We start from the raw sequence: 14,394 nt of genomic DNA, 5'->3' as shown, positions 1-14,394 counted from the left end.
AGTCATTGCTTTGATTAAATTTCTTAAATCTTTCAAAGATGTATTTCTTTTTTTATTTTCAAAACTTATGCAAGGATAATTTTTTCAACACTGATTGTTAAAAAACCTTGTATTCCAATTTCCCCTCCTTCTTCCCACCCCCTCCTCTAGATAACATATAATCCAATATATGTTAAATATGGTAAAAATATATGTTAAAATCAAAATAGGCATACATATTTATACAATTAAAAGATGTATTTCTTTATAATGTTGTTGTCCTTGTATAAATTAAGTCTCCTGGTTCCATTTGTTACCTTGAGTCAGTTCATTTTATCAGGATCCTCAGAAATTGTCTCTGTCTTTTTCTATGACATAATATTCCATTGTATTTATATGCCACACTTTGTTCAGCCTATATCTACTTGTCTAAGAGGCTATCTAAGGCATCCCCATTGATTCTAGTTCTTTTTTCTTCTTTCCCCTCTGAAAAATTTCCCTTCAGGATCAGAAAGTTTTGTTTTCTTTGTGATTTCTGTATCTCTGCTATTATCCTCCATCTTAACTACCCCCTTCACTAATCCTACTTTGTTAAAGTTTCAAGGTTGGTGGATCTCCCAATAGGTGCTTAACAAGGTTTATTGAATAATAATTTATATTTGTCTATGTCTATGCCATATCTTCCCTGAGAATTCCCTGGGTAGAGAGATCATATTTTCTTTACTTTTTGTCTCTTCTACTCTGGTGCGCAGTAAATATTTGCTGAATGAATGATTCATTGGGGGAAGGACTTTCTTTCTGAAAGATAGCTAACCATGAAAAATCAATGCAATAATCAATTTGCAAACATTGATTAAGTGAATAATATGTGCCAGACACTATACTAAGCTTGGGACATACAAAGACAGGAGTTTACATTCTATGAGGGGGAAAGGAAGTGAATATAAAACACATATAGATATATGTGTCTATACAAAATAATAAAAGATATTTTTGAGGGAAAGGCACCAACAGCTAGGAGAGTGATCAGGAAAGGTCTTGTGTAGAACTGAATGGGGATTGTATTGATTAGACATTAACTTACAGGTGGCACTGAAATGCTTAAGGACTATAAGCAAGAAAAGAATCCAAAAGAGGGAGGTTGGTGGGGTGCCACTATAGGGCATCTAAGAAGTTTACTCCCAAGGCTTTCACTACCATAGAGGGAAGAGAACTCTTGTTTTTCTCTGTTCTTCAGTACAGAGAGTAACAGTGGCCACTTTACAGTTTTCTCTGTTAGTCTCATCCCAACTTCTTTTCTCTTTAGCAGAAGTAATTTTAATTATGTGTGAGGAAAAGAGTCACTATATCATCCAGCAGGGAGTCAGGAATGGGGATTGGGATTGATAAATGGTAGCTAGCTGAGTAGGAGCCATTTCCCTGGAAGACAAGAGGATGGAATATTTCTCTGAGGAGATAGCCAGAGGAACTGAGATATACTCTTCCAGGAGGTCCAAAAGCTCATCTCTGCCTGAGATCATACTAACACTAATCTTACCTCTGAAGCTCAGTTCTAGGTTTACCCTTTCCCATGCCTCAAGGTTCCCAAGCACTTTCCCCTCAGGGATATCCAATCTTACTTCTTCAAAGAGATAGGAAATGGTGAGGATGGCAGGGCTGGAGCTCATGGGAGAGTATTTACCTGCAGGTGATGGCCAGAGTATCCTGGATGTCAATCACGTACTCTTCTTCTGTGATGTTCAAGGTTGGAGGAGTCATAGAATAGGTGCTGACAAGGCCTAGAAGTGAGGGGTGGGAGGAGATGGAAAAAGGAGAAAAGGAGGATCAGTTTGAGGCTCACAGTGAGAGAGCATAACTTCATGATATTTAGATTGGGAAGAATCTAGAATATCATTTAGTTTAAAGGTGTCAAATATTGAGTGTGGTTTACACCAGCTTAAAATGTAATTAGTGGAGCACCAGCCCTGAAGTCAAGAGGATCTGAGTTCAAACTAGCCGTAGATACTTAACACTTCCTAGCTGTGTGATCCTAGGCAAGTCACTTATTCCCAATTGCCTCAGCCAAAAAAAAAAAAAGTAATTGGTAAATATTTAACAAAATAAATAAAAATATAAAATGTTGCTAATAAAATAATAATAAAACTAAGAAAATCTGTGGAATGTAGACATCCTTGCTTTTGATTTAGTAGTCACTGTTTTTGAATATGACACCAATAATTTCGTCTACTTCCCTAATTTTGCAGGGGAGGGGAGCAGGTCTTGGTAAGAACCTATGATTTCATCAGTTTAGGGTATCTCTCTACCTTTACCCATTCTCACTCATGGCTGCAGATCTGAAAATCATTTTCTTAAAGAGTTGCCCAGTATTTTAAGGGTCACTTAGCAATTATATGCTAAAGGCGGGACCTGAATCCAGGACTTTCTTAACTTCAAGAAAGTTCTATTCACTTTATAACACTATTTCTTCCCTAATTTAATGAATGAAAATATGGGTTTGAAAACATAAATGACATGCCCAAAGTCATACAACTAGTAATGGCAAAACTGAAATCTGAACCTCAGAGATGGTATCCATTCCTGCTCATTCATAGAGGTACACATAGTGGTTGGGCAGTATCACAGCTACTTTTTATTTTTTCAGGTCACCAGGGTTAAATGACTTGCCCAGGATCATACAGCTAGTATGTGGTTGAGGTCACGTTTGAACTCAGATCCTCCTAATTCCAGGTGGTGCTCTTGCTATGGCACCAAGTAGCTGCCTACCTCATTTACTTTTTCAAAAGACTCCTGCTCATTTAGTGCTAAAGAAGTAAAGTTGGCGGCACAAAATAGATAGAGCACCATCCTTGGTGTCTGGAAGACCTAGGTTCAAATCTGCTCTCAGACACTTAACCACCTACTAGCTATGTGACTCTGAGCAAGTAACTTAATTCCAATTGCCTCACAAAAAAAAGAAGGGATGGCTCAATTTCACACAAAGGTAATGATGGTGATAATGATGAGGATAGCTGATAATTACATAGTTATAAGGCCATGAAAGCCATTTCTATATTTTATATGCTTTAAAAATTGTTAATAGTATTTTACTTTTCCAAGTACATGCAAAGACAGTTTTCAACATTCACTTTTGCAAAATCTTGTGTTCCAAATCTTTCTCCCTCTCTCCTTCCCTCTACCCTACCCAAGACAGCAAACAATCTGATATAGGTTAAATATGTGTATTTCTTCTAAACATATTTCTGTATTTGTCATGCTTCTCAAGAAAAATCAGATCAAAAGGGAAAAAAAGAGAAAAGAAAAAATACAAACAAACAACAAAAAACAAAGGTGGAAATACTATGCTTTGATTCACGTTCAGTCTCCATAGTTTTCTCTCTCTCTCTCTAGACATAGATAGTCCCTTTCCATAAGTCTATTGAAATTGCCTTGAATCACCTCATTGTCAAAAAGAGCCAAGACCATCACAGTTGATTGTCACATAATCTTGTTGTTACTGTATATAGTGTTCTCTTTATTTTGCTCATTTCACTTGGCATCAGTTCATATAAGTCTTTCCAGGCTTTTCTGAAATCAGCCTCTTCATCAGTTCTTACAGAACAATAATATTCCATTACATTAATAGACTATAACTTATTCAGCTATTCCCCAACTGATGGGCATCCACTCAATTTGCAGTTCCTTGCCACTACAAAAAGAGCTACGTTTTTGTACATGTAGATTCTTTTTCCTTTTTTTAATGATCTCTTTGAGATACAGGCACAGCTGGATCAATGGATATACACAGTTCTATAACACTTTGGGTATAGTTTCTAATCTCTTTCCAGAATGGTTGGATCAGTTCACAATTCCACCAACAATGTATTAGTGTCCCAGTTTTCTCTCATCCTCTTCAACATTCATTATTATCTTCTCCTGTTATCTTAGCCAATTTGAGAAATATGAAGTTGGACCTTAGGGTTGTTTTAATGTGTATTTTAGTAATTTAGTAATTTAGTGCATTTTTTCATATGATTAGAAATGGCTTTAATTTCTTCACCTGAAAATTGCCTATTCATATCCTTGGACCATTTATCAATTTGGGGAATGGTCTGTATTCTTATAAATTTGAGTCAATTCTCTCTATATTTTAGAAATCAGGCCTTTATCAGAAACAATGGTTGTAAAATTTTTATTTTATGTGCTTTGACATCCACAAAATAAATCTGAGATATAGATATCATTATCATTTCCATTTTACAGATGGGAAAATGGAGTAAATGAGTGACTTGTCTAAGATCAAACAGTATCTGAGCCAGAGTTCAAACCCAACTCTTTCTAACTCATAAGCTGTACTCTCTATGCCCTTCTCACTATCTCTCAGACAGACTAATAACCCACAAACTGACCCCATATTCCAATTATAAAACTGACTTCCTAAACCCAGTTGCTGATATCTGACCCCTAGAGATCCTCCTGCTTCTCTAGGAGCTCAGTAGGTAATGATAATGGACATGACAATGAGTGACTGACATCTGTGAGAAGAGACAGATCTGTTCAGCCCTTTCCTGTCCAGCTCTGGGGGAAGGTGGGACACCCCTGAGGGCATGCAGGAATAGGCTAAGCATCACCTCTCAGTGAACTCCCAGGTCAGCAGGACTGATGGATAGACATCAACATGTCACAATACTGACATTTGGAACCATGCTGTTGTTAACCTCAGCTACCACTTTCAGAATGATGTGGCTATCAACTCACTGGTCACCTGAACACCTGCTTTTTTTTTTTTTTTTTTGGTCTTTATAACTTTCCTGAGTACTCCTCAATCCCCACACCCAGAGTGACAGAATTAGGCTTTCAGAGTTGCATGGAAACTTTCTAATTTATCTTATCATTTTTTCTTCTTTCTTTCTTTTTTTCCCTCCCTCCCTCTTTTCTTTCCTTTTTCCCTTCCTTCCTTCCTTCCTTCCTTCCTTCCTTCCTTCCTTCCTTCCTTCCTTCCTTCCTTCCTTCCTTCCTTTCCTGCTTTCCTTTCTATTCCTGTTCTTATCTCCCCTCTCTTTTTTAACTCTCTCCCTTTGTGCAATCTGCAGTCCATCTCATCATTCTACTGAAACATTCTTCAAGGTTATTACTGACCTCTTAAAACCTTAGTCTGCTGGTCTTTTCATTCTGATTTTTCTCATTTTTAATTCTTGTTTATTTCTGCAACTTCTTATACTGTTGACTACCTCCTACTTTAGATTCTCTTCTTTTACCTAGTTTCTGTGACACTGTTTTCTTCTCATATACATCCTTTTCTGACCATGCTCAGTTTCTTTTGCTGATTCTTTTTTATGGTGAATGTGTAACAACAGCTCTTTTATTTTTTATTTTATTAAAAAAATAGAAAAAAAAGATAAACAAAACAGAACAGAACATTGTTATGTGCCCAGCAGAACATCAGGGAGCATTCAAAATATGTAACAGTAAATTACAGTTCAAGAAAGAATATATAAGGGCAGCTAGATGGCATTGTGGATAGAGTACCAGCCCTGAAGTCAGGAGGACCTGAGTTCAAATTTGATTTCAGACACTTACTACTTCCTAGCTATATGACCCTAGGCTAGTCACTTAATCCCACTTGCCTCAAAAATCTATAAAGAAATAAGTGAGTAGATGTCCATCAGTTGGAGAATGGATACATTATGGTATGTGAATGTTATGGAATATCATTTTTCTATAATAAATGATCAGTAGGATGATTTCAAAGAGGCCTGGAGAGACTTAGATGAACTGATGCTAAATGAAATGAGCAGAACCAGAAGATCATTGTACACGGCAACAACAAGATTATATGATGATCATTTCTGATGGACATGGCTTTCATCAAGAATAAGATGATTCAAGCCAGTTCCAATTGCTTTGTGACGAAAAAAGCCATCTTCACTCAGAGAGCAGATAGTGGGAACAATGTGAGCCACAACATAGTATTTTCACTCTTTTTGTTGTTGTTTGCTTGCATTTTGTTTTCTTTCTTGTTTTTCCCTTTTGATCTGATTTTTCTTGTGCAGCATGATATGTGTGGAAATATGTATGAAGAATTACAATATATGTTTAACATATAATGGATAACTTGTCATCTAGGAAAGGGAGTGGGGATAAGGAAGGGAAAAATTGAGCACAAGGTTTTGTAAGGGTGAATGTTGAAAATTATCTATGTATATATTTTGAAAATAAAAAGCTTTAATTGAAATAAGTGGGGAGGAATGGTCAGAGGGGGAAGCAAAGGGTGGGGGAAGAAGACAAGGGAGGAATCCAAGGGTGGGAAGAGATTAAGTAATAGCAAGGCAAGCTAAGGAGCAGAATTAAAACAGAAGAGTTAGCAGGAATAGGAAAGGGGTGTATGTGTGTGTGTGTGTATCTATATATGCATATATAAATATATCCTTGCTTAATTATAGCCTGATTGGGGGGATGAAAGGGGAAAAAATAAAATAAAAAAGTTGTTCTGCAAAGAACAAAAGAACAAGTTACAAGGAAGTAAAGAAAAGAGACACTCATGAATATAATTTCTTCTACTACTATATATCCTTTCTTGAACTGGTAATTTATTGTTACATATTTTGAATCCTCCCTGATATTCTGCTGGGCACATGCCAATGTTCTGTTCTGTTTTGTTTTGTTTTATTTTGTTTTGCATTCCTTTTTTGTTTTTATTTTTTTTTATTATTCTGTTTTTTTAAAAATGAATGCTAAAAAAAGAAAGGATATAGAATAGTAGAAGAAATTATGAGTATACATCTTTTCTTTGCTTCCTTTAGGTTGTTCTTTTGTTCTCTGCTAGGCACATTTTTTTTACTTTATTCTTTTTCTCACTTTCATTCTCCCTACCTCCCCCAAGCAGGTTATAGTTAAGCAAAGATATATTTATGTATATATATATATACACACACACACACACACACACACACACACACACACATATATATATGTAAGTATATATATATATATATATATGCATTCACACTTACCCCCCCCAAATGCTATACACACACACATATATTCACACCCACCCACAGACCCACTCACATATACACATATTTAAATATACAAATACATAGAGAAACATGCATACATATCCACATCTATTCACACACATGTATATGTGTATATATATGCATACACACATGCATTTACCCATATGTAAACATGCATCTAAAACAATATTACTATGCCTACCATCTCTTGATTGAATCTTTAAGTTTACCTTTATCTAAAATCAATGATTACTAGCCATATTTTTTTCTAATAAACTCTATTCCTGATCCTTGTTGTAATATTTGTGTATAGCTCTTCTTTCTGATCCCTGTTAATTCTTCTGCTTTGATTTTGCTCTTTAATTTGCCTTGCTATTACTTAATTTTCTCCCACCCATGGATTCCCTCCCTTGCTTCTTCCCTCACTCTCTGTTTCCCCCTCTGCCCATCCCTAATCCCTTATTTCTTTATAGATTTTGGAGGGTGCTATATCCTTCATGGTACAAACAGATAGATAGATTAGATGTAGATATAGATATAATATTGTCTATTTAACCCATTCCTTATGTGAGTAGATTTTCAGAACTATGAGCCCTCCTCCCCACTCTAATGCCTCTGTATTTATTCTTCCTCTGCACCTCATTTGTAAACATAATTACTATTTTTACCTTTTTCTAGGTGGCTTTGCTTTGTAGAGTCAGATCATACTCATCTCTACCTCAATCTTTCTTTTGAGCTACCCAATTGCTGATGTCAATCTTACACATATGGTATATCCGTTTCCATGTAAAAAACCTAAACAATTTGCCCATGTTAAGTCTCTTGAAATTGATCTTCGATACTGGCTCTTATATACTAAATTTTCTATTGAGTTTGAGTTTGATTGAAAGAAAGTTCTGAAAATTTCCAAGTTCATTGAATGTCCTTTTTTTCGTTCAATATTATGGATAATTTTGCTGGATAAAATATTTTTGACCCAAGCCTGTTTTTTTTTTTTTGATTGCTGGTATATAGATTCCAGTCTTTTATTGTGGCTGCTGCTAAGTCTTGTACAATTCTAATTGTAGCTCCAGAGTATCTGAATTGTTTTCTGTTTGTTTGCTTGTTTCTTGCAAAATTTTCTCTTTGATCTGGGAATTTTGAAATATGACAATAACATTTTTATGTGTTTTCCACAAAGGATTTCTTTGAAGTGGTGATCAATGAAATTTTTCTATTTCTATTTTCCCTTCATGTTCTATCATTCCAGGATAATTTTCTTGGATTATTTCTTGCATTATTATATCAAGGTTCTTTTTTTGATCACAGTTTTCAGGTATTCTAATTATTCTTATATCTTCTTTTCTTGATCTATTTTCTAGGTTTTTCTTTCTTTTTTTAATAGCTTTTTATTTTATATGCAAAGATAGTTTTCAGTATTCACCCTTGCAAAACTTTGCATTCCCCCTACCTCCTCCTCTATATAGCAAGTAATCCGATACACGTTAAATGTGTGCAATTCTTCTATACATATTTCCACATTTATCATACTGTACAAGAAAAATCAGATCAGAAAGGAAAAAAAGGAAAAGAGGGAAAAAGCAAGAAAATAAGAACCAAAAAGATAAAAATACTATGTTGTGATCCATATTCAGTTCCCACAGTCCTTTTTCTGGATGCAGGTGGCTTTCTCCATTGCAAGTCTATTGGAATTGGCCTGAACCATCTCATTGTTGAAAAGAGCCAAGTCCATCAGAATTAATTATCACATAATCTTGTTGCTATGTACAATGTTCTTTTTGTTCTACTTACTTCACTTAGCTTTAATTTATGTAAGTTTCTTTGGCCCTTTCTGAAATCATCCTACTGATTGTTTCTTAAAGAACAAGATCTGTAGTTTTTCTTATAAGATATTTTTCATTCTATTCTGTTTTTTCATTCTTTATATTATTTTGTTATTTCTTGGTCTCTTATAGCTTCACTGGCTTCCTCAGCCCAATTCTAATTTCAAAGAGTTAGTTGGTAAACTTTTTTTTTTCATAATCTTGTTTTTCTTGAATGGTTTTTATTTATTTTAGTTTTTCCTATTTTTTTCTTATTTGATTTTTAAATTCTTTTTAGAGTTCTATAAATTCTCTCTGGGCAGGGAGCTATTTCAAGTTACTCTTTGGAGTAGAAGAATCTCTTTTTACTTCAGTATCCTCCGCTGAAGATGAACCCCGGTCTTTCCTATTCCCATAGTAAGTTTCTATGACTCGGTTCTTTCTTTGCTGATTCATTTATTTTTTTAAATAAGAGATATAAGTATATAAAAGCACCTCTAATTATGGGGTGGGGGGATATTGCCTCTAGCTTCACTTCAACTCTTCCCTCTGACTAGGAACCCCAAACTAAGAACTTTAATCTCATGCAAGTGCCAACCGCCAGCAGCTACCCTGCCCCACTGCTTCTGCACTCACTGGGTGCTGGTTCCTTCTCACTCAGGGCTGCATTTCTGCAGTACAAACAGCTGGGTCTGGCATTCCTAATGACCTAAGTTTCACTCTGTCTTCTGGGACTCAGACCCCCATCCCCTCCGCTCCTCAGCTACCCTAGAAGTGAAAGTTTCTGTGGTTCCTGCTGAGGTTCCAGCCACACCTAGCTAGGCCCAGGGCTCCTCACTTGGTTTCTCTGCTGAGCTAGCCTAAAGGTGTTTGCACTTCACTCTGGTTAATCCCCAGCCTGGAGTCTTTCTTCAGATCTTCTTGGTTGGTATCTGGAGGACCCCTGTTCTCCTCAAGTCTTCTTGGTTTTTCACCAATCTATATTCACCCTGAGGTGTAAATTTGTTCTGTTTGTGGGGAAATCTAGAGAAACTGAAATTTACCAACCTATTCTCCCATCTTTCAAGAAGCCTCCACTTCTTTAGCTGGTTCTTTATCCTCTTTCATGAATAATATGGAAGGCTCTCTTCTATGTACCTTTCTCTTTTCTCTAAACATCTTCTTCAATCATTATTTCCTCCCATTGTTTCTACTATTATCTCTTTAGAGAAGGTTTTAAAATCTGTAAATCCAATCTCAATTTCTCCCTAAACTCCAATTCTCCACTGATATTTAGATTATCTTATAATCATTATATCAAAAACTAGACTCATGCTCTTTGCTCCAAAGAGCTCCTTTCACCCAACTTTCCTATTGTGGTTCATAGTACTAATAGTACTAATAACCTTCCAATCTCTCAAATTCAAAACTTTGAATTCTCTTTGATGCCTCTCTCCCCTTTAAGTTCTTCATCCAATCAATTACCAAGTCCAAGTCAAAATAACTTTCCCATGTCTTCCATCTGTTCTCTTCTCTCATCAGTTGTATGACATGGAAGACACTGGCACAAAACTGCCCCATATGGCGTGCCCTCATCAAAAGAAGGTGCTATTTTTTTATTTCCTTCACAGTTTAATTGTATATTATTTCAAAGTCTGACTCTTCTTGTGCAACAAAATAACTATGGATATGTATACATATATTGTATTTAACTTATACTTTAACATATTTAACATATATTGGTCTATCTGCCATCTGGGGGAGGAGATGGGGGGAAAAAGGGGAAAAATTGGAACAAAAGGTTTTGCAAATGTCAATGCTGAAAAATTACCCATGCATATATCTTGTAAATAAAAAGCTATAATAAAAAAAAGAAGGTGCTATGCTCTGTGAGCAAGGTAGAATTGAATTAGTTCAAAAGAAATTCAAGATGCATAAAATTAGAGAAGCCAGTACAAATATTCATATGGACTATTTGTGTCTGACCTGTGGTGGAACTTTCTGAGCTTATACTGGTCTGATCAGCCACAGTTAGACATACTGCAACTCGACTCATATAGTGATGTCATTTTGGTCCTCTTCAAGATCAAAGACAACAACCCACCAACCAATCCCTTCTCTCCATTCATATGACCATAGCAACTAATTCAGTGCTTTTTCCTTCACACCTAGATTACTGTAAGCCTATTTTCCTCCCAACTCTTTCTTCTTCAATTCCTCCAACAAGGAAAATAATGTCAGAATAATCTTCCTAAAACATAGAAGGGGAAGGGAAGATTGGCTGGCTTGCCTTTGGGAAATGATACATGCTTTTAGAGACCCAAACATTCTCCCTGAAACAAAGACCATTAAAAAAATTATCAACAGTCTTCAAGTGAGGATGGATGGATGGATTATGTATGTGTGTTTATATGTATGTATGTATTGTTGTATGGATATAAGATAGATGCCACAATTTCTGGAGAATTCAAACTGCAACATTTTAATTTGGGGGGTGAAAAACTTTTTCATTAAAAGTCAATACAGAAGCAGAAGTATAGTATTTCCATTGGAATGAAAAGCATCTATTGAGTACTTAATACATGCAAAGCATTTTGCTAAGTGTTAGGGATACAAATGAACAATCAAATAAGATATTCCCTTATCTCAAAGAACTCACATTCCAATTGTGGGGACAATATATATATATATGAAGGGTTTAGCTGGGAAGAAGGTGGAAAGATCTGGTGGTCCAGGGGATTTAGAGCAGAGGAAAATGTTAAAAATCTAATAGTCCTTATGATCTGGTGGCAGGGCACATGGTTAGGTCTAGCACTTCTCCCTTCTCATGAGAAAGACTGTAGTTGGTAACATACTCCATCCTCCCAAACAAATTTGGGTGGGACGAATAACAGAAAATAACATCAAGGAAATGCATTCCCAGAAAAGGAGGTGAGACAGCTCCATCACAAGGGTAAGGGAAAACTAGTGGATGACTGTGTACTCCATTGGATTTCATACAATATTGAAGAGATCTGGCGGAAAGGATTAGCACACTGGGTGGGCCCCCAGTGGCGGATTTATGGGAGGAAATGGACAAGTCACACAGGATGAAAAGGCGTGGATGGATTTCAATTGGTGCTGTTAGAAGGATGACATCACACATTCACTGAAATACTAAGGCTCCCTTTTGCTTACACTACCAAATACAAACTTCTGAGACTGACATTTACATCTATTCACAAACTGGTTCCAATCTATCTTTGCAGTCTTATTTCACATAAGTCTTCTTTATACAGTAAGCCAAGTTAGACTATTGGCTGTTCTTCTAAACTTATTTTTCAGATCATAGATGGAATTGGTTTGCTCCTCAAGCCTAGAAGACAAGCCTTCCATAATTCTGTCTGTTGAAGTTCTTGTCTTCCTTCAGAGTTCTTGGAAAGCTCATCCATTCTCATCTAAGCTCTCTATCAGGTGTCAAGCTCCCCAGTATGGACCTGAACCAAATTAAAATGCAATTGGAGAATATTTTTTAGAAAATAAATAAAAATACAATAAAACACAAATAACATTATATTTGCAAACTATGATCATATGCAACCTACAGGGATCTCTCTGTCTGTATAGATTAACTTTCCTGGATACCAATTTGCTGAAAGAGATATCTTTATTCTTAAATTTCTCGGAGCATTTTGCTTGAATTGTTTTTGCTTATTCTTTGTATTCCTAGAAATTAGTATAATGTCTAGAAAAGAGTGAGTGCTTACTAAATGCTTGTTGATTGACTGCTTCTCCTTTGCCCTTATCACCTTCTATCTTGTATTATACTTATTTGAGCATATTTTATATTTTTTCTATTAGATTGTGAGTCCCTGAGAGTAGGGGCTATGTAATTTTCCACCTTCATATCCCCAGCTCTAGCACAGGATAGTGAATAGAGTAGATATTTAATAAAAGTTCGAAATGAATTAGACATGAAATCCAACCTTGTACCCAGTACAAAATTATCCTCTATATCCTCCCTGACAGAATTGTCCAGTTTTTGCTCATATTCTTCCAGAGACAGAGAACTTACTACTTTACAAAAGTAGCCCACTCCATTGCTGGAAAACTTTAATTTGTTGAGAAATTTATCCCATAACTAGTAAAAATCTACCTTCCTATAATTTCCCTCTATGGCTTTAGTTCTGTTATTTTGAACCAAGCATAATAAGTTCCTCTTTCACATGAAGCCATGATGTTTCCAGAATCTCTGATGCTTCTCCAGCTCTCCCTCCCCACCTCCACCCCTCAACCTTTCATTCAATAGGTACTAGTGCAAATACCCAGATGCTGAGAAATCTAAAGAAATGTTAGGCAGACTTTGACCCTGATATCTCAATTGGCCATACATCCTGGGGAGATTAATGATAGAAAGAAAAACGTAAGTGCAAACATATTTATAACACCACTGTGTGTGTGTGTGTGTGTGTGTGTGTGTGTGTGTGTGTTATAGCAGAGAATAAGAAATAAAATGTGTCCAAATATTGGGAAATGGTTGAACAAACTAGGTTGTGAAGGTAATAAAAGATTACTGAATCATCAGCAATCTGAGCATGAAGAGTCCAAAGAGACCTTTATGAAGTGATAAGAGTGAAGTAAAAGAATCAAAAAAAAAAATTACATGATGACTATAATAGCATTGAAAGACATCAGAAATGGACATGACTCTTTTCATCAGTGAGTTGATTTAGGCCAGTCTCAATGGTTTTGTGATGAAGAGAGCCATCTATATCCAGAGAGCAGACTATGAAGTCTGAGTGTGGATCACAATATAGTACTTTCATTTTGTTGTTGTTGTTTCCTTGCATTTTGTTTTCTTTTTGATCTGATTTTTCTTGTGCACCATGATAATTGTGGAAATATGTATAGAAGAATTGCACATATTTAACATATATTGGATTACATTCCATCTAGGGGAGACAGTAGTGGGGAAAAGATGAAGAAAAAAAATTTGGAACATAGTTTTGCAAGGGTGAATATTGAAAACTATCTGCAAAACTGGAAACTGAGTGGATGCCCATCAACTGGAGAATGGTTGAATAAATTGTGGTAAATGAATATTATGGAATATTATTGTTCAGTAAGAAATGACCAACAGGATGATTTCAGAAAGGCCTGGAGAGACTTGCATGAACTGATGCTAAGTGAAATGAGCAGAACCAGGAGATCATTATATACTTCAACAGCAATACTATATGATGATCAATTCTTATGGATGTGACCTACTTCAACAATGAGAAGAACCAAATCAGTTCCAATAGAGCAGTAATGAACTGAACCAACTACACCCAACGAAAGAACACTGGGAGATGACTATGAACCATTACACAGAATTTCCAATTCCTCTATTTTTGTCCGCCTGTATTTTTTATTTCCTTCACAGGCTAATAGTACACTATTTCAAAGTCCGATTCTTTTTGTACAGCAAAATAACTGTTTGGACATGTATACTTATATTGTATTTAATTTATACTTTAACATATTTAAAAAAAGAAAAAAGAGAAAACTGTGCATGTATTGTGAAAATAAAAAGCTTTATAGAAAAAAAGAAAGACATCAGAAAGCTGATCAATTAAGTGTCAAAGTTATCTGAAGGTTATTGTTGATAAAAAATCACC

At 35.7% G+C, this 14,394-nt stretch overlaps 1 protein-coding gene across 1 annotated transcript in view; it reads right to left on the bottom strand.

Moving 5' to 3' along the window:
• Positions 1-14,394, bottom strand: part of FLT4 (fms related receptor tyrosine kinase 4) — a 111,373-nt gene that overhangs the window by 60,272 nt on the left and 36,707 nt on the right. The window contains exon 2 of the mRNA XM_031953816.1: positions 1,661-1,757. Coding sequence (XP_031809676.1) covers positions 1,661-1,757 — 97 coding nt within the window. The remainder of the gene's footprint in view (positions 1-1,660; positions 1,758-14,394) is intronic.

This window comes from Sarcophilus harrisii, chromosome 2, assembly GCF_902635505.1.
Source record: "Sarcophilus harrisii chromosome 2, mSarHar1.11, whole genome shotgun sequence".
NCBI classification, from domain to species: domain Eukaryota; kingdom Metazoa; phylum Chordata; class Mammalia; order Dasyuromorphia; family Dasyuridae; genus Sarcophilus; species Sarcophilus harrisii.
The sequence above is the reverse complement of the archived record's forward strand: the minus strand, read 5'-3'. Positions and strand labels throughout refer to the sequence as shown.